Source organism: Staurois parvus, unplaced genomic scaffold (assembly GCF_062004578.1).
Source record: "Staurois parvus isolate SC_StPar_1 unplaced genomic scaffold, SC_StPar_1.0 ptg000757l, whole genome shotgun sequence".
NCBI lineage: Eukaryota > Metazoa > Chordata > Amphibia > Anura > Ranidae > Staurois > Staurois parvus.
In genome coordinates, this window is record NW_028318553.1 from 922455 (window position 1) to 948487 (window position 26033).

Genomic DNA, 26033 nt, shown 5'->3' on the forward strand with positions numbered 1-26033 from the left:
ATGCTGATAGGAGGAGAGAGCAGGGTATGCAAGCTGTGGCCATGCCCAGAATGGCCTGGGCTCAGAGGAAATACGTTGAATGATGCTGACCATTAGACTGAGGACATCTAGTGGCAGAAGCAAGTACTGCAGGAATATCTCAGGATTGAAGGTGGATATTGCGGCAAAAGCAGGTTATGTTGTTTTTCTTTCTTCCTCTAACAAGCTATTCATTTTCCTCTTGTTTTTGTCTGGAGTTCTGCTTTCTTTTTTATGTTTATTGCATTCACAGACGGCGGCATAAGAAAAATTATCAGGTCACACAATGTCAGGGGATGATTGATGTCCTAACAACCACGCACTAAAAAAAGGCAAAACATTTTCCCCCTCGCTGACTGATAAATCCCCCCCGTGGATTATAGTGGGCTGTGCGGTAAAATTATCTCCCTGTAATGGGACTCCTGCAGCGAGGAGTTACTGCGGAGCGCTGACAGTTGGCGGAGGCTGATTGACACGTATGTGTACTGATCTGCTATTTGTCAACGGTTATTAGGAGCCGAGACTGAGAGTGTCGCTGACACCCCCGGACTCATTCCACAAAGCACTGCATGCACAGGGGGCCTGGACGTCATGGCGCTAGGCGACAAGGAGCCTTGACTGACACTAGAACAGGAATGAAGGAGAAATCTCTCAATGGGGACTCTTACTCTAAGGGCTCATTCACACTAGCGATTGATTCGCATTTTTACCACCCCCCCAACCTTTCTCCCATTGGTTGCAGAGGCAGCAGCTGGGGCTGTACACCTGCTGTGGCTGTGATGCTTTGCTTCGAGGAGAAATGATACCCCCTGACGCTTTCAGTGGATGTAGCGCCTGCCCAGTGTGACCCATCCACGTGAATGGGGCCACTCTTTAAACATCCAGGGCCGTGGATAAGGGGGTATCGCTGGCCCTCCTGTATGGGGCCCAGACCTGAAGGGGGGCCCAGGCAGATGGGTGAATCGGATGTGGGCAGGGAGGGTGATCGGCACAGCGGGGGGGGGGGGCATTACTGGAACTGATCCCCTGTATGGCTCCCTCTGCAGCACCTCCCAGTACACCATACAGTTACCCATGCTGATGCCCCTCCAGCCCCGTAGTGCTTCTCTCCTCTCCTTCCCACCAGCAGCAACAAGCACACAATAGGATCCTTAGGATGAAGAGTGGGGAAAAAGGTCTGTAAATATGTTACATTCACCGGCCCCTTCCGTTTCATGAATGAACACAACGAGTGATTGGTACCAATCACTCGCTGTGTTCATTCATAACGGAAGCATAGTAAACTGTGTTAATTTGGGGGCCCTTTCACGTTGGCTGTACAGGGCCCCATTGCTTCTTTTTGATGCGTTTTTGATGCATTTTTTATGTGTTTTTTATCCGTTTTGTGTTTTAATCTGGCCAGCAACAATTTGCAAAAAAAAATGCAAAACATGTATAAAAATGCAAAACGCACCGCAAAAAGCACTGCAGAAATGGATCAAACGCAAACTGCATAGGTGTGAACCGAGCCTAAAGCCTAAGTGTGCATGGACACATAGGATAACATGCTGCGGAGTTTACTGGCTGTGGAAAAAAAAACGCCTAAACGCCAAAAACAGCCGCTGTAGAAACGCCCAATATGCATGCGGACTAATACTGTCATTCCTTATTGAATAGCTGGGGATATGGGTGTTGGGTAATACAGCATCATACAACCAACATAAACCAGCAGGTTAGTGTTGGTGGTGGAGGTTGCTACAAAGAGAACCTGTTACTTTGCTCTTAGTGACAGGTCCACTTTAAGAACGGCACTGAATTTGTATGTCTGTGTCTATAGGGGGAATTGGGGGAACACTGTAGGTACCCCTTTAACAACCCACACGGAAGAAAAATATATTTGAAATATATTTAAAAATATTCTTCCCAAATATATTGACATATATTTGAAATGCAACAATTTTGGCCATATTCAATATATTTCAAAATATATTCCAATATATATATATATATATATATATATATATACACACTGTATGTTGAAATGTGTTTTTATTACAAAATATATGAAAAATATTTTTAAAAATACATTTCAAACATATTGTATGTCTTTAAAAAAACAAATCTACATTTTTGGAATGCATTTACAAATATATGTTAAAAAGACTTTTTTATATTAAAAAAAATCTGAATAGTATATTTTTAAAAATATTTTTTTTTTTAAAAATATGCCCTTCACATTTTTTTTTAAACATATAAAAAAGTCATTTTAACATATATTGTTACATATACATTTGTAAATGCCTTCCAAAAATGTAGATTTGTAGTCTTAAAGACATACAGTATATTTGAAATGTATTTTTCAAAATATTTTTTCATATATTTTGTAATAATTTGTAATAAAAACGCATTTCAACATACAGTGTGTATATATATATATATTTTTTTTATATATATATATATATATATGTATATACACATATATATATATATATATATACACACATACATATATATATATATACATATATATATACACATATATACATATATATATATATATCCATATACATATATATACTGTATGTTGAAATGCATTTTTATTACAAAATTATTATATTATTATTATTTTTATTATTATACAGGATTTATGGCGCCAACAGTTTGCTCAGCACTTTACAATATAACGGGAGACAATACAGCAACAATACAGTTCAATACAAGAGGGATAGGAGGGCCCTGATCCTAGGAGCTTACAATCTAGGAGATATATATATATATAAATACATCGAAATATATTGAATATGGCCAAAATTGTAGCATTTCAAATATATGGCAATATATTTGGGAAGAATATATTTAAAATATATTTTTCTTCCATATGGGAAGTAAAAACAATAGAGATTGACAGAGAAAACCCATCCTAGTCGATAGATTCTTCCCCTGGGCAAGCCTGCCCATCCAGCCCCAGCGAAGGCTTTCAGGCAGCGGAACGTTTCCCAGTCTGGACATCGGATCAGAAGAAATGTTCTCTAGCTGTAGGCAGCTTTATCGTGCCAGCATTGGTCTCCATGTCATTATCATGCCTGCAAGGCATCTTGGGAAGTCAGATTCCTGCCTGGTAATTAAGGCATGCCAAGCAACTGGGCTCTGGTTGTCCGTCACAGATTAAGGACTCGCTGTCACCTGCGGCTGGCACGCTGAAAATGGGAAGCATTTCTTAAAGGAAACCTACGCTAACAAAAAATATACAGGCTGTACAGCAGGGCCAGATGTACTTCCTTATCAGCAGCCCTGGCGCATAGGGTGCTTAGGGTGTGCCCAGGCACACCAGGCGCACCCCCTGCGCAAGCCTATGTTTAGGGCAACGTTAAGGCTAGGTTCACACAGTTTGCGTTTGATCCATTTCTGCACTGCTTTTTGCACATGCGTTTTTGCCACGTTTTTGATGTGTTTTGCTAGTTTTTTCCACCATATTGGGCAGAATAAAATGCAAAACGCATCAAAAACATATCAAAAGCTTATCAAAAATGCATAAAAAACACATTACTTGCTTTGCTGCAGCATCTCCATTAAAGTCTATAGAACCAAAAATGCAACGTTTTGTGTTTAAAAAAAGTCCCTGACCCTTTCCAAAAAACGCACCGGGTGAAAATGTACAGATGTGAACATGTCATAGGAAATCATGTTAAATGGACTGCTGTGCGTTTCTGCAAAATGCATAATGCAGCGGAAAACGCATAGGTGTCCCTGCCTGTCCCCCCTGTACAGCGAGCCGTGTAGCTCACTGTGCGAATATGGCTGAACTTTCGCGCATGCACATATAAAGCACTGCGTGATGGTTGGTGCTATAAAAATATATTTTACAATCTGTTTTCATGGTGTCTGTACAGTTTCCATTAGGGCTGGTTCACACCATAGAAACGCAGTCCAGATACGTTCCAGATGCGTTTCTGCATGCGTGTTTTTGGTGTGTTCTGGTGCGTTTTTTATGCATTTTTGGCACGTTCCGTTGCGTTTTTGATGCTTTCCGGTAATTTTTCCCCTCTTTTTCTTAAAATTAAACGGGACATGTGCATTCCAGTGCGTTTTTGGTGCATTCCAGTGCGTTTTTGATGCGTTTTACCGCGTTCCAGTACAGTTCTGTGCAGAAAAAATGCAGCCTGTTCTACTTTTTTTCTGCAACCGGAACGCACTGGAACTGCAAGCACTGATGTGAACTATGACATTGACAACCATATCACCTTCTTTCTGTGTGTTTTGGATGCAGAAAAAAAAAACAACTGAAACGCATGTAGTCTGAACTGGTCCTTACTCTAGGTTCACACGCTAGGCGTTTTCTGCAGCATTTGGCGTTTTGCAGAAATGCAGTACAGTCTTTTTAACATGATTTCCTATGGGACACGTTCACATCTCTGCGTTTTCACCCGGTGCGTTTTTTGGAAAGCGTCAGGGACTTTTTTTAACGCAAAACAATGCGTTTTTGATTCTATAGACTTCAATGGAGATGCTGCAGAAAAGCATGTAATGTGTTGTTTATGCATTTTTGATGCGCTTGTGATACGTTTTTGATGCGTTTTGCATTTTATTCTGCCAACAAGTTTTTTAACACAAAGCATTGCATTTTTGGTTCTATAGGCTTCAATGGAAACTATGCAGAAAAGCATGTATTGCACGTTTGCTGCATTTTTGATGTGTTTTACGTTTTAAATCTGCCTAGCAACAAGAACAATAAAAAAAATCGAAAAAATTAAAAAATGCATCAAAAACACAGCAAAAACACAACACAAAACGCAATGCAGAAATGGCTCAAATGCAACCAGTGTAGGTGTGAACCTAGACTTAGTATTACCAAAACTCTGTCATATGGGCTCCTTGCTAAGCAGTCAATTTAATGTACATCCAATCAGGCAGGTTCTTCCAGTACAAATCTATAGGAGATTGTACAATCAGACTGTATCGTGTATGGTCAAGTTGAACAGCAGCCTTGGTGTGATCCTCCTGCCAGACAGCTCTATATAATTCACACTGCAAATGACAGAACAGCTAATATAATGGGCGCACTTGACATCTTACCGAGCCGGACTCCCAAGTACATGTTTGTTGGAACATGATGGATGCATATTTAGAAAAGGTCACATTCGGCCATGTGTGAAGATATTCCGATGATGGGAGATGAATTGAGGGGCGATAAATCATGGGCTTCACATTGCAATGAATAATTCTGGAATTAAGTATCAGCCTTCCTATTGACTGACAGGAGAGAGAGAGAGAAGAGAGAGGGGGAGAGAGAGAGAAGAGAGAGCAGGAGAGGAGAGAGAGAGGAGAGGGGGGAAGAGAGAGAAGTAGGTGGGAGAGAGGGGGGAGGGAGAGAGAGAGGAAGAGAGAGGGGGGAGGGAGAGGAGAGAGAAGGGGGAGGGAGAGGAGAGAGAGAGGGGAGAGAGAGAGGGGGGGAGGGAGGGAGAAGGGGGAGGGAGAGAGAGGGGGGAGAGGGAGAGATAGAGAGGAAGAGAGAGAAGGGGGAGGGAGAGGAGAGAGAAGGGGGAGGGAGAGGAGAGAGAGAGGAGAGGGAGAGGAGAGAGAGATGGGGGGGAGAAGGGGGAGGGAGGGGGGGTAGAAGGGGAGAGAGAGAGGGAGAGGAGAGAGGGGGGGAGAGAAGGAGGAGGGAGAGAGAGAAAGAGAGAGGGGGGGATCAGAGAGAGGAAGAGAAGAGAGGGGGGAGAGAGAAGGGGAAGGGAGAGAGGGAGAGGGAGAGAAAGGGGGGGAGAGAGAAGAGAGGAAGGGCAGAGAGGGAGAGAGAGAGGGGGGAGGGAAGGAGAGAGGGGGGGAGGGAGGTAGAGGGAGGGGAGAGAGAGTGATGGAGAGAGGGAGGGCGAGAGAGAGAGAGAGAGGGAAAGAGGGGGAGGGAGGGAGAGAGGGGGGAAGAGAGAGGGGGGGGGGAGAGGGGGGGAGAGATAGAGGGGGGTAGAGAGGGGAGAGAGAGGGGGGGAGAGAGAGGGGGGGGAGAAGGGGGGGGGGAGAGAGAGAGCTACAGCAAAGCAGTATGTGCCAAAAGCAACACATGCACATTGCTGCAATACATGGACATTTTTCTCTGTAAATCTTTGCCCCCCCATCCCTTCCCCAGCTCAAATCCTCTCTCTCCCCACATGCTCCCAGCACAAATTTGCCCTCTCCCCCCCAAAAAAACCTCCCCCCTCCTAGCACGAATCCCCCCCACTCCAAATATATTTTGCAATATATTGAATATGGCCAAAATTGTAGTATTTCAAATATTTGTCAAAATATTTGGGAAGAATATTTTTTAAATATATTTCAAATATATTTTTCTTCCATATGGGTTAGTAGTGTCATTGCTTTTTATTAGCACTGATCACTGTATTGGTGTCACAGAGGATGTCAGTGACACCAAGTCAGTTCCCCCCCAGTGTCAGAATGCCAGCCGCAGTCTATAAGTCGCTGATCGCTGCCATTACTAGTAAAAAAAAAAATCCACTATATATACCGCCATTTGTAGACGCTATAGCTTTCATGAAAACCAATTAATTTACACGTATTGGGATTTTTTTTAGCAAAGACATGGAGCAGAATACATTTTGGCCTAAATTTATGACGAAATTAGATTTTTTACATTTTTTATTGGACATGTTTAGTAGCAAAAAGTCAAAAATATAGATTTTTTTTTTTAAATTGTCGGCCTTTTTTTGTTTATAGTGCAAAAAATAAAAAACGCAGAAGTGATCAAATACCACTGAAAGAAAGCTCTATTTGTGAGGAAAAAAAGAGCCCAAATTTCGTTTGGGTGGAGCGTTGCATGTCCACACAATTGTCAGTTAAATTAACGCAGTGCCGTATCACAAAAATGCCCTGGTCAGGAAGGGGGGGTAAAGTGCTGCAACCAGGGGCGGACTGACAACTCATGGGGCCCCCGGGCAATAGGGGATCATGGGGCCCCTGCGTCCTTGCCCAAACTCACAAAAGCCTATGAAAAAGGTACCAGGGGCATCTCATGGGGCCCCCTACTGACCCCGGGCCCTCAGGCAGTGCCCGAATTTCCAAATGGTCAGTCCGCCCCTGGCTGCAACACATACTTGTCATGGGTGGCCATAGTTGTATTTTGCTGGATGGTTTCCATAGCTTTTCAGATTACTAAAAGCGCTGTCCGTCGTTCTGAAACCTCATTACTGCTGTCCATGGTTCTGAACCAAAAGGGAGAATATGGAAGTTCCTGGTCAGGACTTACACTTTAAGGGCCCATTAACACTTGTGCTTTATGGCAATGGTCACAATTCACTAAAGGGTTAAGTCGGTCACATGACCACATATTGCATGAGATACTGAAAGTGTCAATTCACTATTACTAGTATGAAGTATTTACTGAAAATAGCAAAAACTCTCAGTAAATACAGCATAAAAAGACCTCAAAGTCAATTCACAAAAGGAAAAAAATAACTAAATGTCTGCGGTAATTATCCTCTTGCCAACCACGCTATAGCCAAATGACGGCTACAGTGCGGCTGTCCAGTTCTGGGGGGGCGTCATATGACGTCCTCCCAGAACGCGCCCTCCTGCGCACCCCCAGCGGCATGCACCCGGCGATCTCCGCAATCCTTGTGTCCTATGAACACCTCTGATCACATGATGTGATAAAAGGCCAATCACAGCAGCCTTTTACCACGTGATCAGCTGTGTCCAATGACACAGCGGATTACCAGGTAAATGCAGTTGCTGGTTATCAGCTGCACTTTCCTAATGCTGTCACAGCGTGAGGAAAGTACTGCCGGTAAGCGGCAATTGTCAGAAAACAGATTGGCACTGATCATCAGGACACTGATGATCAGTGCCCAGCAGTGCCACCCACAAATGCCAAGCTGTGCCCATCAGTGCCACCCATCAGTGCCACCCAACAGTGCTGCCCAGCAGAGCCACCCACCTGTGCCCATCAGTGCCACCACACAGTGCTGCCCAGCAGTGCCACCCACCTGTGCCCATAAGTTCCCAGCAGTGCCCCCCACCTGTGCCCATCAGTGCCCAGCAGTGCCCCCCATCAGTGCCACCCAACAGTGCTGCCCAGCAGTGCCACCCACCTGTGCCCAGCAGTGCCCCCCATCAGTGCCATCCAACCGTGCTGTCCAGCAGTGCCACCCATCAGTGCCACCCAACAGTGCTGCCCAGCAATGACACCCACCTGTGCCCATCAGTGCCCAGCAGTGCCCCCAATCAGTGCCACCCAACAGTGCTGCCCAGCAGTGCCACCCATCAGTGCCCAGCAGTGCCACCCACCTGTGCTCAACAATGCCCAGCAGTGCCCCCAGCAGTGCCACCCAACAGTGCTGCCCAGCAGTGCCACCCAGCAGTGCTACCAGTCAGTGCCCAGCAGTGCCGCCAGTCAGTGCCACCCATCAGTGCTGCCCATCAGTGCCGCCTATGAGTGCCCATCATTGCTGCATATCAGTGCCACCTCATCACTGCCGTCTATCAGTGCCCATCATTGCTGCATATCAGTGCCACCCCATCAATGCCGCTTATCAGTGCCCATCAGTGCTGCCTATCAGTGCAGCCTCATCAATGCACATCAGTGAAGGAGAAAAATTACCTGTTAGCAAAATGTTATACAGTAATAGAAACAAAGAAAACCTTTTTTTTTCTCTTTTTTTGTTTATAGCGCAAAAAATACAACCCCCAGCGGTGATTAAATACCACCAAAAGAAGGCTCTGTGTGTGAAAAAAATGATACAAATTTCATATGGGTACAGTGCTGCATGACTGCGCAATTGTCATTCAAAGTGCGACAGCACTGAAAGCTGAAAATTACTCTGGGCAGGAAGGGGGTGAGAGTGCCCGGTAGTCAAGGGGTTAAGTGGTGGTCCAGGAATGTGGTACATACTGATAACTAGCCCACCCCGTCCATAACAACCTATGAGTCATCAGCTGTTTTTATATGAATAAATAAAAGCCAACCGTTGTAAGCACCCCCGCCAGTGGTAAATGGTTTGTCTCATCTCTGTAACTGATACATTTTGCAGGAGAGCTTGTTCTTTTGAAAAAAAGAAACAGATTCCTGGTCAGATCACCAGGTGAAAATAAAAGAAAGAAAACCTAAAAAAGAAAGCTAATGCAACCACCACATAAGAAGAATTGGTAAGCTGCAATATAATAAACGTTTGCTTTTGGGCTCAGTACAACAGAACTGAAGCCATTGGATGAGCATGGTAGTCAAATGAGTTGCATTTTCAGGAGGAGGTTGGCAGTGGCAGCCTCTAGATTTCCCTCGGTGGCAGGTTTCCTTTAACAAAGCCTTGAGTCTTAAAATCTTGTTGCTGTTACTGTCAATGCCCCAACAGCCTTGCAATCAGCGCTCTGCCTCTGTGAACACATACAAGAAATGCGCGACTGGTGAGACGGAGGCAACAAGTGTGGAATTCATAACGATGGCTGGACACATTTCCATATAAATGGCTTGCTCACCCAGATGCTGATGGCTACGCCTTGGTGTACGGTACCATGGAGGCTCCCTCATGCATCCCAGCTGCACCATGTATTTTATAAACGCCTATCTCTGGTTAGCTCTGCCATCACATCTCAGCATCTACTAATACCTGAAATGAGACTTCATTGTAGTATAGGGTCCGCAAAAGAGACAGCCAATCAAAAGTCAGCTTTCAAAAGCCCAACTATATCAAAGCCATAGTTGTGTACAGAGGGGAAACGAGTTGGAACACCTATCAGGCTCTTACTATTGCCGGTATCCCTGGGACAGTGGCTTGCTTGTGTCTTCGAACTCATGCTGTCTGCATTTGGGGACATGCACCCACAAGGATGTCAAATTGGGGGCAGCAGCCATGTCCATGCTACGATATAGCACACCCCATGTGAACAATGTCTTATTTTGCCTGTTAATTTATTAAACCTTCTAAAATGTTGCTCCAAATTAATGGTCTTCAAACTGCAGCCCGGTGCTGGATGTGACCCTTTGTTTACCTTTATCCAGCCCTTTGGGCATTTTCCTTCCCACTGATACAAGACACCATTCCTCCTACTGACAGCAACAATGGGGCACTATTTCTCCCACTGACACCAATGATGGGGCAATATCCCTCGCACTAACACCAATGATGGGGCATTATTCCCCCCACTGACACCAATGATGGGGCAATATCCCTCCCACTGATACCAATGATGGGGCACTATTCCTCCAACTGACAACAACAATGGGGCACTATTCCTCCCACTAACGGCAACAATGGGGCCCTATTTCTTCCACCGACACCAATGATGGGGCAATATCCCTCCCACTGACACCAATGATGGGGCATTATTCCCCCCACTGACACCAACGATGGGGCACTATTTTTCCCACTGACACCAATGATGGGGCACTATTTTTCCCACTGACACCAACTGATTGGGCACTATTTCTCCAAATGACACCAAGGACGGAGTGCTATTCCTCTCCCTAATACCAAAGATGTGTTCTTTACTCCCAATGACAGTCCGGTCCACCTAAAGTCTGAAAAACAGTAAACTGGCCCTTTGTTTAGAAAGTTTGGAGACCCCTGCTCTAGATGTCATAGTAAGTAGGAGGAGCTCAACTATTCATCCCACTAATGGCAACAATGGGGCACTATTTCTTCCACTGACACCAATGACGGGGCAATATTTCTCCCACTGACACCAATGATGGGACAATATCCTTCCCACTGACACCAATGATGGGGCACTATTCCTCCAAATGCCAACAACAATGGGGTACTATTCCTTCCCCTAACGGCAACAATGGGGCACTATTTCTCCCACTGACACCAATGATGGGGCAAGATCCCTCCCACTGACACCAATGATGGGGCATTATTCCCACCACTGACACCAACGATGGGGCACTATTTTTCCCACTGACACCAACTGATTGGGCACTATTTTTCCCACTGACACCAACGATGGGGCACTATTTTTCCCACTGACACCAAGGACGGAGTGCTATTCCTCTCCCTAATACCAAAGATGTGTTCTTTACTCCCAATGACAGTCCGGTCCACCTAAAGTCTGAAAAACAGTAAACTGGCCCTTTGTTTAGAAAGTTTGGAGACCCCTGCTCTAGATGTCATAGTAAGTAGGAGGAGCTCAGGGCCAAATTAAACAATAATCAGAGAAGGGGTGAGGTCATTGTGCGCATGGCCAGATATTTTCAGAACGTCAATATGGAAGAAAGCTAAGAGAAGGAGGTAAAGAGCTGAATTTACCCAACAGGAGCTTTTCATATAACCGTATATAGCAATCATATTCCTCTGTAGGGGAAATAATGACACATGGAATCATCTAGAAGCGAGTCTCCCTTTAAGAGTGCTCTGGCTAGAAGTGTGTATGTGGCGGTAATGTGCTTTCCCTGGGGTTGGCAATATTTGCGGAATGAGCCGTTCAGTCCAGGGCCCCGTGTTGTGCTCATTCCTCTTTTACGCCAATTACACTCATTTGTTACTGGGGCGAAGGTTGTTCCTATAACCACATCTGAAGGTGCCCATTTCACATTTCCGCTACATGTCAGAGACTACAGGCTGTACCGTCACACGCATGAGAGGTCTGATACCTGGGAACACACATCACATCACAACACCTACATACACAGAAAGTTCTGACTCACACCGAGAGGAGATGACATCCAATGTACAGACCACAGAAGAGCATGAACATTGGATGTGTCATAATGGGATCAGCTGGACGACAGAGGACTGCCACTCCACACAGACAAAGAGAGAAAGAGAGAGAGAGAGTTGATTGAATGGATAGATGGATGGATGGATAGATAGATAGATAGATAGATAGATAGATAGATAGATAGATAGATAGATAGATAGATAGATAGATAGATAGATAGATAGATAGACAGATTGATAGATAGATAGACAGACAGACAGACAGACAGACAGACAGACAGACAGACAGACAGACAGACAGACAGACAGACAGACAGACAGACAGATAGATAGATAGATAGATAGATAGATAGATAGATAGATAGATAGATAGATAGATAGATAGTTATAGATAGATAAATAGATAGATAGATAGATAGATAGATAGATAGATAGATAGATAGTTATAGATAGATAGATAGATAGATAGATAGATAGATAGATAGATAGATAGATAGACAGACAGACAGACAGACAGACAGACAGATAGATAGATAGATAGATAGATAGATAGATAGATAGATAGATAGATAGATAGATAGATAGATAGATCAAGATAGACAGATAGATAGATAGATAGATAGATAGATAGATAGATAGATAGATAGATAGAGAATACAGTGATGGACAGAGAGATAGATAGATAGATAGATAGATAGATAGTTATAGATAGATAAATAGATAGATAGATAGATAGATAGATAGATAGATAGTTATAGATAGATAGATAGATAGATAGATCATAGAGCTATGGATGGATAGATACTCTAGTAAATAAATAGATAAATATGGTCGATTGGATGGTTGAATCGATGATAGATCAATAGATAGATAAATCAAGGGTAGATAGATAGATAGATAGATAGATAGATAGATAGATAGATAGATGATAGGGAGATAGATAGATAGATAGATAGATAGATAGATAGATAGATAGATAGATGATAGGGAGATAGATGAATAAATAAATAAAATAATAAATAGGTAGGAGGAATGAAGGATGGATGGATAGACAGATACAGAGAATAAATAGCAGAATGTATGACAGTATTGCTCTGTAATCCTATTCTGGGATTATGTATGAGAAGTCATTGATACAGTAGATATGTATACATTTGTGTAGATCCATGATATACTGTACATACAATGCTGATCTCCACACACACACACTGTGGGGATCAGACATTGGAATCGATCTGGAGATCTCTCCCCCAGGGACATCAGATCTGGGACCCCCAGCATTGTCTGGGATCCCTCCAATCTCTGTCCATATGTCGCCTTTATTCCCTCTCACTGCCGGTGGATCGCAGAGCTTCTCCAGAACATTTCATGCAGATTTCAGTGGGGGGTCAGTGTGTAATGGGAAGACTTTAACCCCCAGGCTGCCAGGCTCCCACACATCTTTCTCCTCATCTTCTTATTATTATTATTGATGTTATTATTGATACCCCCCCCTCCATCCTCCCCATCTTGTGTTGCACTCGGCATTAACCCCATCCGCCAACAATCTGTAGTCATTTTCTGCTCCGCTGGATCTTGGATTGGAATCCACTGTTAATTGAGGGAGTACAGCAATCCGCAGAAGCCAGCAGAAGTAATTAAGAGAGATCCAGCAGAAGATTTTTTTCTCTTGAAGCATCAGCTGTGATTAAGGACATACAAGCTGGCCGTACTCACCATCAGCCCTCAATACAAGGAATGTCTTTGGTACTGAGGACACTGCAATGTATCTTCAATGTAACATACAGTAACTTGTATACACATTTGGATTGGATACAATGAAAGATGTCACAATTTTCACCCTCGATTTATATCAATGCATTATGGAAACATACACATTAATATGAACATAACCACAACACACGTTACGTGCGGTGACGCATTGCAATGCCATTCATTTTGAATAGCACCCAAATGCATTAAAGTGTTACTAAACCATGGACCCTGCATTCACTCTATCTGGTCTCCCCGGACCCTGCATTCACTCTATCTGGTCTCCCCGGACCCTGCATTCACTCTATCCGGTCTCCCCGGACCCTGCATTCACTATAATCGGTCTTCCCAGACCCTGCATTCTCTATATCCGGTCTCCCCGGACCCTGCATTCACTCTATCTGGTCTCCCCGGACCCTGCATTCACTATAATCGGTCTCCCCAGACCCTGCATTCTCTATATCCGATCTCCCCGGACCCTGCATTCACTCTATCTGGTCTCCCCGGACCCTACATTCACTATATCCTGTCTCCACGGACCCTGCATTCACTATATCCGGTCTCCCCGGACCCTGCATTCACTATATCTGGTCTCCCCGGACCCTGCATTCACTATATCCGGTCTCCCCGGACCCTGCATTCACTATATCTGGTCTCCCTGGACCCTGCATTCACTATATCTGGTCTCCCGGGACCCTGCATTCACTATATCCTGTCTCCCCGGACCCTGTATTCACTATATCTGGTCTCCCCGGACCCTGCATTCTCTATATCTGGTCTCCCCGTACCCTGCATTCACTATATCTGGTCTCCTCGGACCCTGCATTCACTATATCTGCTCTCCCCGGACCCTGCATTCACTATATCTGGTCTCCTTGGACTCTGCATTCACTATATCTGGTCTCCCCGGACCCTGAATTCACTATATCTGGTCTCCTCGGACCCTGCATTCACTATATCCGGTCTCCCTGGACCCTGCATTCACTATATCTGGTCTCCCTGGAGCCTGCATTCACTATATCCGGTCTCCCTGGACCCTGCATTCACTATATCTGGTCTCCCAGGACCCTGCATTCACTATATCTGGTCTCCCCGGACCCTGCATTCACTATATCTGATCTCCCCGGACCCTGAATTCACTATATCTGGTCTCCCCGGACCCTGCATTCACTATATCTGGTCTCCCCAGACCCTGCATTCACTATATCTGGTCTCCACAGACCCTGCATTCACTACATCTGCTCTCCCCGGACCCTGCATTCACTATATCCGGTCTCCCCAGACCCTGCATTCACTATATCTGATCTCCCCGGACCCTGCATTCACTATATCTGGTCTCCCCGGACCCTTTATTCACTTTATCTGGTCTCCCACAGTACACACAACATGGAAATGCAGTTATTTTGGTAAATATAAACTGCTAAATAGCTTTTCTCATCAGCTGTATATACTGTAGCAGTCTTGTGACTTCTATCAGATGAGCACTGGTTAAAACTTGTAGAGGAGTTTTCATTCTCCCACGACAGTCTTATGAGACTGCAGGACCCCTGACCCTCTGTCCGGACAGTGCTATTTGGCCCTGTGCTGATCACATGCTCCCTACCCCCCAAAAAAAAATCTCTAGCAATACACACCAAACTGAGCATGTGCAGAGTGCCTCCTAGGGCTCTGTAATTGCAGCAGCAGATGGATTGGGAACAGTAGAAGAAGGGGAGGATCAGAGGAGACAGAATCAAACAACCATTCTACAAAATGTGGAGGATTAACCCCTTAGGCTCCACAGTGCGTATTTACTGCATATACAGACTGATTTCACTGTTGTGGATTTAGTAACACTTTAAAGGATTTGCTCACATGTGTGCTAGTTTAATAGATGCCTCTGCATTGGATCGCTTTTCAGAAGTGGCTAAGAGTCAGGTGACAGGTGTCCAGGAGTCAGTATGCCCCGTCTGACTGCCCATTTTTTTTAATCCCTCAGGCCTCATTTAGATTAGCACTGAGGGCCATTAAAAAAACACAGAGTTGAGCCATGTTTTTAGCAATCCCCAACTGCCCCCCCTCCCCCCTCCACTTAAACTGCAATGGAAGAGAACTGGGGTATTCACATGCTTCACTTCCATGGCAGGACCCATTCAAGTGAATGGGGAAGCTCTGCAAACACCCTGCAACCGCATTGAATTTGGCAAAAATGGGGTTAAAACAGGCGGCAAGAAAGTGTCACATCACCAGCTGTCAATCACCTCTGAAAAGCATTCTGAACTCAGACTGCTTTTCAGAGGAGCAGGTGGTTTATACACCCATCTAAACCTAGCCTAATACTACATTGAAATCCCAGCAGACGGCGTCCCTTATGGAGGCCTTAAACTTTATTATGCGATCGAAGTGTGATTCAATCAAAATGACCGAATCTTCTAACAGCTGAAAAGCCATCATTTCCCCTCCAATCGATTTCAACTCTATTTAGATCAGATTTGATTAAACTGCGTGGATTAGCCAAGGTGGAAAATTATCAATCAATCGTTCATGAATGGGTTTTTTTGCATTCTTAACTATCAATCAAAATCCATTTGCTTGATATTCAATCAAATTGGTTGTTGATTATTATTATTATACAGTATTTATAAAGCGCCAATAGTTCGCTCAGCGCTGTACATTACAAAGGGGGACAGAACATGTGACAGAACAATACCAATACAATGCAAAACATGAGGGGATCGAGGGCCCTGCTCTTTGGAGCTTACAATCTAGGAGGGAGGGGATGGTGGCACAGGAGGAGATAGCTGTGGGGGATGGAGTGGTAGGAAGAGTGGAGGAGGTCAGCAAGATAGCAGGGGGTGGGGTAGGCTTCCCTGAAGAGATGGGTTTTCAGGGTACGCCTAAAGGAGAGGAGAGTAGGTGATAATCTGATGGGTTGGGGCAGGGAGTTCCAGAGGATGGGTGATGCCCTGGAGAAGTCCTGGAAGCGGGCATGGGAGGAGGAGACCAGGGAACTAGAGAGAAGGAGGTCTTGTGAGGAGCGGAGAGTGCGTGTTGGGCGGTACTTGGATATTAGGTCAGTGATGTAGTTCGGGGCAGTATGGTGGACGGCTTTGTACGTCAGTGTTAGGATTTTGAATTTGATCCGTTGGGCAATCGGAAGCCAGTGGAGGGATTGGCAGAGGGGGGTGGCGGAGATGGAGCGGTTGGAAAGGTGAATGAGTCTGGCAGCCGTATTCAGGATTGACTGAAGCGGGGATAGCCAGCGGCGAGGCAGGCCAGTGAGGAGGGAGTTGCAGTAGTCGAGTCGTGATAGATTATAGATCATTATAGCGAGAATATACTGTATAATATACAGTATATTGTAAAAGATCATTATAGATAGATTCCTACCCGAAGAGATCGATAGGAAAAGAAATCGATCATACATGGAAGTGTGTATGGCCACCATTAGACAAGGGTGTGGCTCGGCTGAATTGGCTGAACTGACATGAAGGGCACTACCTACCAACCTCATCACGTGTCAAAGCATCAGCGGCAATATATCCAAACGTATGTTTTCAGTGTAGTTACAATAACTTGCCCCCCTCCCCCCACACACACAGAGACAACAGACATGCTGACCCCTTTGTCTCTAGATGGGTGGTCTCCAAACTACAGCCCCGGGGCCAGATGCAGCCCTTTGCTTGCTTATATCCGGCCCTTTGGGCATTATCCCCACCACTGTCAGCAACAGTGGGGCATAGTTCCTGCCACTGACACCAACAATATGGCACCTTTCCTTCCACCTTCCACTGACATCACTGATGGGGCACTATTTCTCCAACCGTCAACGAAGATGATGGGGCACTATTCCTCCCACTGACACCAATGATGGGGCACTATACCTTCCACTGACACCAATGATGGAGCACTATTCCTCCCACTGACACCAATGATGGGGCACTATTCCTCCCACTGACACCAATGAAGGGGCACTATTCCTCCCACTGACACCAATGATGGGGCACTATTCCTCCCACTGACACCAATGAAGGGGCACTATACCTTCCACTGACACCAATGATGGAGCACTATTCCTCCCACTGATACCAATGAAGGGGCACTATTCCTCCCACTGACACCAATGAAGGGGCACTATTCCTCCCACTGACACCAATTATGGGTATCTATTCCTCCCACTGACACCAATGATGGGGCACTATTCATCCCACTGACACCAATGAAGGGGCACTATACTTCCCACTGACACCAATGAAGGGGCACTATTCCTCCCACTGACACCCATGAAGGGGCACTATTCCTCCCACTGACACCAATGAAGGGGCACTATTCCTCCCACTGACACCAATGAAGGGGCACTATACTTCCCACTGACACCAATGATGACTCTGAGGAAGAAGCTGAGTCCTTGAAATGCGTCAGCCAGTTGGTCATCCAGGGTTCCATCGTATGGACTCAGATGCTATTTGGATTGAACACCTTGTTCATTGTGATATGCCTGTGTTTATATGTCTATAGTGAGTATGACACTTACCTTTTTCTCTCAATAAATATATATTTAAACAATAATGCACTAGGCTGGTGCGTCCTCTTTTTGTTTTTTTCTTTTGTTTTTTTTCATTTGCACTATTCCTCCCACTGACACCAATGAAGGGGCACTATTCTGTTCACTAGCACCAATGATGGGGCACTATTCCCCCCATTGACACCAGTGGTGAGGCACTATTCCTTCCACTGACACCATTGACAGAGCACTATTCCTCCCACTGACACCACTGATAGGGCACTATTCCTCCCACTGACACTAATAATGGGGCACTATTCTTCCCACTGACACCAATGACAGGGCACTGTTCCTCCCACTGACACCAACGATGGGGCACTATTCTGTTCACTAGCACCAATGATAGGGCACTATTCCCCCCACTGACACCAGTGGTGAGGCACTATTCCTTCCACTGACACCATTGATAGGGCACTATTCCCCCCACTGACACCAGTGGTGAGGCACTATTCCTCCCACTGACACCAATAATGGGACACTATATTTTCCACTGACACCATTGATAGGGCACTGTTCCTCCCACTGACACCAATGATGGGGCACTATTCTGTTCACAAGCACCAATGATGGGGCACTATTCCTTCCACTGACACCATTGATAGGGCACTATTCCTCCCACTGACACCATTGATAGGGCACTATTCCTTCCACTGACACCATTGATAGGGTACTATTCCTTCCACTGACACCACTGATAGGGCACTATTCCTCCGAGTGACACCAATGATGGGGCACTATTCCTCCCACTGACATCAGTGGTGAGGTACTATTCCTTCCACTGACACCATTGATAGGGCACTATTCCTCCCACTGGCACCAATGATAGGGCACTATTCCTCCCAGTGACACCATTGATAGGGCACTATTCCTCCCACTGATACCAATGATAGGGCACTATTCCTCCCACTGGCACCAATGATAGGGCACTATTCCTCCCACTGGCACCAATGATAGGGCACTATTCCTCCCACTGACACCAATGATGGGGCACTATTCCTCCCACTGACACCAATGATGGGGCACTATTCCTCCCACTGATACCAATGATGGGGCACTATTCCTCCCACTGATACCAATGATGGGGCACTATTCCTCCCACTGACACCAATGATGGGGCACTATTCCTCCCACTGACACCAATGATGGGGCACTATTCCTCCCACTGACACCAATGATGGGGCACTGTCCCTTCCACTGACACCAACAATGGGTCTTCATGCGCAGCTCAGTGCCTGGCCGGTGATCAGTGTGTCGGAATGACAGCCTCTTGCGCATGAGTCGGAGTGACGCCATCCCATGGTGGCCAGTGAAGGAGAAGATGCCATTAGAAAGGTGAATATTAAACCCTTTAGTTCCTCTTTAAGCTAACTATACAGATTACAATTTGACTCCTTCAGATCTACCAACAACTTTGTAATAAAATCACTCGCCTGATTGGATACAAATTCCTATTACATAGATACATTATATTACATTTTTTATTATTTTCATAAATCTAAAGGAGATTGTTGAAAGATTGTAGTCATGCTGTCCTGTGTACGGTGATTTTTAAATCTACCAACCAGGGGCAGACTGACAGCTCATGGGGCCCCCGGGCAATAGGGGATCATGGGGCCCGTGTGTCCTTGCCCAAACTCAAAAAAGCCTATGAAAAAGGTACCAGGGGCATCTCATGGGGCCCCCTACTGACCCCAGGCCCTCGGGCAGTGCCCAAGTTTCCAAATAGTCAGTCCGACCCATCTACCAACAACCATGCAGTGCCAGGGCCAGCCTGAGTAAATAGGGATTGATTGGATTGTTATTATAGCCCCTCATATTACATAGCTTTTGGTAGCTCGAAAGGAACCCGTGACGAGATTGTACAATCAGATTGTAATGTGTATGGCCATCTGTACTCTTTCCCAAGGTCCCAAAGTTTTTCTCATGGTTTCCTTTAAAACCCTCCAAGATATGACAAGGCGTAACACACATGTAACTCCTACAAACCTCTGCATGTGCCTTTCAGTATCGCCCGTGTACAGGGGCGGACTGACCATTCGAACACTCGGGCACTGTCCGAGGGCCCGGGGTCAGTAGGGGGCCCCATGAAATGCCCCTGGTACCTTTTATAGGCTTTTTTGGGTGTGCTTTGAGTGTTGTCAAGGACACAGGGGTCCCATGATCCCCTATTGCCCGGGGGCCCCATGAGCTGTCAGTCCTCCCCTGCCCGTGTATCATACAGTGCAATACCCAGACTGGTATTCTTACCAATGACAGCTTTCACATTAATTAAACTGTAGTTAAAACATGTCGGATGTTTAAAACAACGTCCTTTGACCTCAATTTCTTCAAAGTTCCTTGTATCAACTAATCACCTATACAGAACCGTGACCCAGTTCAGGATTCAGAGGCTTGTTAGATGAAGTGGGTCAAGGAGCCGTTGTTGTACTGCAACACACAAAGGTGTAAAAACCGCTGTGTGCAGATCTGTACAGCGAAGGGGCAGACTGACAACTCATGGGGCCCCCCGGGCAATAGGGGATTATGGGGCCCCTGTGTCCTTGCCCAAACTCAAAAAAGCCTATGAAAAAGGTACCAGGGGCATCTCATGGGGCCCCCTACTGACCCCGGGCCCTCGGGCAGTGCCCGAGTTTCCAAATGGTCAGTCCGCCCCTGGCTACAACACACAAAGGTTTAAAAACCGCTGTGTGCAGATCTGTACAGCGAAGGGGCGGACTGACAACTCATGGGGCCCCCCGGGCAATAGGGCATCATGGGGCCCCTGTGTCCTTGCTCAAACTCAAAAAAGCCTATGAAAAAGGTACCAGGGGCATCTCATGGGGCCCCCTACTGACCCTGGGCCCTTGGGCAGTGCCCGAGTTTCCAAATGGTCAGTGCACCCCTGGCTGCAACACACAAAGGTTTAAAAACCGCTGTGTGCAGATCTGTACAACAAAGGGGCGGACTGACAACTCATGGGGCCCCCTGGGCAATAGTGGATCATGGGGCCCCTGTGTCCTTGCTCAAACTCAAAAAAGCCTATGAAAAAGGTACCAGGGGCATCTCATGGGGCCCCCTACTGACCCCGGGCCCTCGGGCAGTGCCCGAGTGCTCGATTGGTCAGTCCGCCCCTGGTACAGTGCATACATTTTTTGGGGGGATATGAACATTGCATATTATGGGTCCATAGGCAGCTGTGTTCTGCTCAGTATTCTTGCGTTGCATTCAGCTTCGCAAATTCAAGGTAGAAAATTCAGTATTTCTGCGTAAATTATGCATGTAGGCATGTAAACGCATGCTAGAGATGAAAACTGAGCAAGAGGAATGGAAGATGAATTTTATGGATGTGAACTATTTATGGTCATCTATGCGCTTTTTTTTTTTACGCAGGACCTTGCTGCCAGCTTTCTGCTACTCAGATCCTGCATAGTTTTCAGTATTTTATTACACACACATGCATGCAATGTCCAAGGTGCAGTATGTCCCACCATCCAGAACTTGTCTTTGACTGATCTAACTAGAGGAAACTGACACCCATCTGGCTGCAGTACGTTACAGCAGCCTTGTAGTCCCAGAGGAACCCTTGAAATTATTTTGAGGTCTCAGGGTCCCCTGAATAAACCAATTCACTGGTGGTCAGTGGGAAAAAAAAGCTCCTTACGGCGGTGGACATAAAAAGAATGCCCCCTCACAGACAGCTAAAAAGATCATCGGTGTCACGGTGCTGGCTCTGCCAAGTGGCGTTGGTACCAGAACTTTGCAGGCACCTTCAAATCGGAGATCGATCAGCCACAGCTCAAGGAGCCCCTAGCAACCAATGGAGGAACCCTAGTGTTCCACGTGATGGTCACAATGCCACCCTTACAGACAGCTGTGGATTCATGCAGCGGGCTCTGCCAAGTGACGTTAGTCCTAGAACTATGCAGGCACCATCAAATGGGAGATAGATCAGCCACAGCTCAAGGAGCCCCTAGCAACCTCTGGAGGTACCCTAGCATTCTACGTGATGGTTACAATGCCACCCTTACAGACAGCTGTGGATTCATACAGCTGGCTCTGCCAAGTGGCGTTAGTCCTAGAACTATGCAGGCACCATCAAATTGGAGGTCAATCAGCTACATCTCAAGGAACCCCTCGCAACCAATGGAGGAACCCTAGCGTTCCATGTGATGGTCACAATGCCACCCTTACAGACAGCTGTGGATTCATGCAGCTGGCTCTGCCAAGTGGCGTTAGTCCTAGAACTATGCAAGCACCATCAAATGGGAGGTCTATCAGCTACATCTCAAGGAACCCCTAGCAACCTCTGGAGGAACCCTATGGTTCCACAGACCCCTGGAAGAAAATGCCTGGGTTACAGCACTTTTTTCTTGCAGTCTTTCACTGAATAAGCCAAGGTGACTTCCTATGACAGCTAAAAGAGCGGTACACAGCATAGTAAACCACAGCCACCAATCAGCTCTCGCCTCTCAATGGGTTGGAGTGGACAGCACAGAGAGAGTTGATTGTTGAATGGTTGTCGTTGGATACTGTACAGTGCTTTAAGCCCCATTGAGGATCAATCAGAAATAGTCCTTTAGCAGAAAAGTCAGACTGGTGAAAGCTGAGATGTGATTGGCACGTTATACATCACAACACAATGCTTAGTGTAATTAGGCAGAACATACAGCACCTCATATTCTAGATAAAAGTGTAGACCTCTGGTTACGGTAGAATCACAAATCCCAGCATGCCCTAGAACCTCAAGAGCTAGAGTTGCCATTGCTTAAGGTCAGCGGTGTACAAGCTTTCCATGCCAGGGCTCCACATATCTCATCACCATCAGGATTATGGAGCATACCATAGAGAAGCGCAAGGGAACATCCCCACATTTCGAAGGTGGAGAAGGAGGACACCTTTTGGCACTAAGTATGCAGGCAAAAGGAAACACCCCAAATTCTCCAACCCCCATGACTGGTTAAACCAAAAAAAGTTTTTTTTTCTTCACTATTCATTTTTTTATACTAGCGTTTGAAAATAACAAATGCAACAATATAAAACTTGAATAAAAAGTTAAATGTAATATAATGGTTCTGACATTACTTAAAGAGGTCCATACAGACCAAAAAAGGACAACTGAGGCAGAAAGAGGGACCATGAGATTTGGTTAGAAAACAGTGACTGCCCCTCCAAGAGAGACAAGTGGGAGTTATGCAAGGGCAACCAAACTGGGCAACCTGCAGGAACCCAAAATAACTGGATATTAGTTGAATTTGATTGGTTGTTATAGGCTAACTTACTTTGTATCTTACTCTTTTTGTCATTAAAACAACTCAAAACTCTTATTCAGCCATTGTTTTCTAAAAATAAACACCATCAGAATAACTGCAATAGCTATAAGAGAACAATAGAAATGACTGTGACCCCCTCTCTGGGGTCCATCTGAACCAGCCTTTCTCAACCTTTTTTAACACAAAAGAACCCTTTGCGATAACTTCCTATTATTAGGGAACCAATGATAACAATTATTGTATCTTTATCTCAAAGTACAATAGAGTGATGGTCACTGGGGAGAACCCCCCCCCCCCAACCCCTTAAAGAAAGCTAAAATGATCATTGGTGTCAATGGTTACTTATCTGAGAGCCAGAAGTTGCTCATAGCTCAAGGAATCATTAACACTTTGGAGGAACCCCAAGGTTCCATGGAACCCTGGTTGAGAAAGGTTCCTCATCCTACCATGAAAACCCTAGCAGGGCTATCAAACCCTGGTTGAGAAAGGATGATCTACACCTTGAGCTTCTTATCCCACTACAAAATTCAAGAGGCAGAAATTGCTCATAGCTCAAACAACCTCTGGAGGAACCCCAAAGTTCCATGGAACCCTGGTTGAGAAAGACTAATCTAGACCTTGAGTTCCTCATCCTACCATGAAAACCCTACAAGGCTATGAAACTCTGATTGAGAAATGCTGATCTACACTTTGAGCTCCTCATCCCACCACAACGTCAAGAGGCAGAAATTGCTCATAGCTCAAAGAACCCCAAACAACCTCTGGAGGAACCCCAAGGTTCCACGGAACCCTGGTTGAGAAAGGCTAATCTAGACCTTGAGTTCCTCATCCTACCATGAAAACCCTACAAGGCTATGAAACCCTGGTTGAGAAAGGCTGATCTACACTTTGAGCTCCTCATCCCACCACACCTTCAAGAGGCAGAAATTGCTCATAGCTCAAAGAACCGCAAACAACCTCTGGAGGAACCCCCAGGTTCTATGGAACCCAGGTTGAGAAAGGCTGATTTACACCTTGAGCTCCTCATCCCTCCACATATTCAAGAGGCAGAAATTGCTCATAGCTCAAAGAACCCCAAACAACCTCCGGAGGAACCCCAAGGTTCCAAGGAACCCTGGTGGAGAAAAGCTAATCTAGACCTTGAATTCCTTATTCCACCATGAAAACCCTAGCAAAGCTTATTCTAACCTTCCTTTTTTACTTCAAGCTTCTTCCCCACAGCACCTACCTGCATGATACAGTGATCTCGATCTTAGTGGCAGGGACACTGGTGTGCACAGGGTCAAAGTCTCCGATGGATGCCATATTTCTGAAGTCTGCAGGTCCAGCTGCTGCTACGAATTTTCTGCGGTCCTGTGGTGTCCCTCAGCTGCACTCACGCTGGTCTCAAAGCTGCATCAGCCCCTCTGTCACACTGAGGAGAGTTCCGGGACACCAGTCCATCAAAACTACAAAAACGAGGAAAAAAAAAAAACGATAACGGACACCTGGCAACAATCCCCCACCCGGGTGTATGTTGGTTATGAAGAGTCTGTAATGATTCCTGAGCCGTTCTGAGGGACTTCCATCCCATCTAATCCCCCAGGTAGCAGGCTTTCTGGAGTAACAGTCAGCTTCATCAAAGTCACTCCATATCTGTGTCACCCAAGTTAACCCTTTCACTGCTGAAGGACTCCACCGGTTTGGTCCAAGAGAAAATCTGAAGTCCTCAGCTTTTTTTTATGGCATGCTATATAACCCTGAAACCTCCATAAAATGCATCCTAAACAAAGAAGCGACTTCCTACGGAGGGGACCACTTAGTTATGCATCAATAATGATCCTTTCCATGCCGCTGCTTCAAGGTTCTCCTGGTGTAAAACCAGTGGCATACTGGGATTAACCCACCACAGATGTAACATGGAATTAAAATTCCATCTGAGAGCACTGAAGCTTTTCCTTCTGCTACATCTGTTACTGTTTCTCAACTACTGGTACCCAACCAAGGTATGGCATAGCATTTGACATGTTAGAGTAGAGGGCATGCACGCATGCTAGGTTCAGTGAATAAATCCAACAATAGTCAGTTCAGTGCAACAAGCCCTAGAAACCCATCAACTGTCAGCTTTAAAGGTCTTGTATACCCCAGGCAGGTGAAGGGTGAGGATCCTGCTGTAGTTTGCACACCATCATTGTGCTTTGCAAGCCCAGAAGTTTGCTCAGCTTCACCAAGGGTGACCAGCAAGCAACACATAACAGCAAAACTGGCTCCTGCAAACCTAGAAGGACCAAGAGAAGCATCCCCTGAACTTCCTCCATTGCCTTACCTGTTAACTTGCAGAGTTGCCTTGTATTCCTGGCTCATCAGCACGCAGAAATCCTCAAGTGCATGTCATTATTCCATGCTTGTGCAATATTTACAGAGGAAGGAAGAAGAAGGAGTCCGACTTGGTGAATATCGTACCAAAAAAAGAAGAAAAAAAATCATTCAATGGACGAGTTTGAGATACTGCTTCCTCCTGGTCACAAGAGGCCCCCTAGTGACCAAATACGGTACTGCACGATGAAGAGATTGTTCAGATTCCTGGGAATCCTGTGCAGAGATGAAGGCTGCCAATAATGAGCTCCTGAAAATGCTAGTGACTGTGTGATGAGACACCTAGTTTCATATATTCGCATTCGTTCACTTGACTGGGCTGCCCTACCCGCAAAGTGCCAAAGTACAGGGGTTGGACAAAAATATGGAAACACTCCATGATTTGCAGGTGAGAAAGTGACGGCATGTTTCACGTTGAAAGCAGAAGCAATGTAACATTTTTTTTGCTTCCGCTGTGTGATGAGACACCTAGTTTCATATATTCGCATT

General features: G+C 45.7%; 1 protein-coding gene across 1 annotated transcript in view; it reads right to left on the reverse strand.

Annotated features, from left to right (window-relative positions):
- CPNE9 (copine family member 9) overlaps positions 1-25655 on the reverse strand; it is a 513553-nt gene extending 487898 nt beyond the window's left edge. The window contains exons 1-2 of the mRNA XM_089654338.1: positions 25495-25655; positions 24418-24637 (exon numbers count right to left, since the gene is read on the reverse strand). Coding sequence (XP_089510464.1) covers positions 24418-24494 — 77 coding nt within the window. The 5' untranslated portion in view covers positions 24495-24637; positions 25495-25655. The remainder of the gene's footprint in view (positions 1-24417; positions 24638-25494) is intronic.
- Positions 25656-26033: the final 378 nt, after the last annotated feature.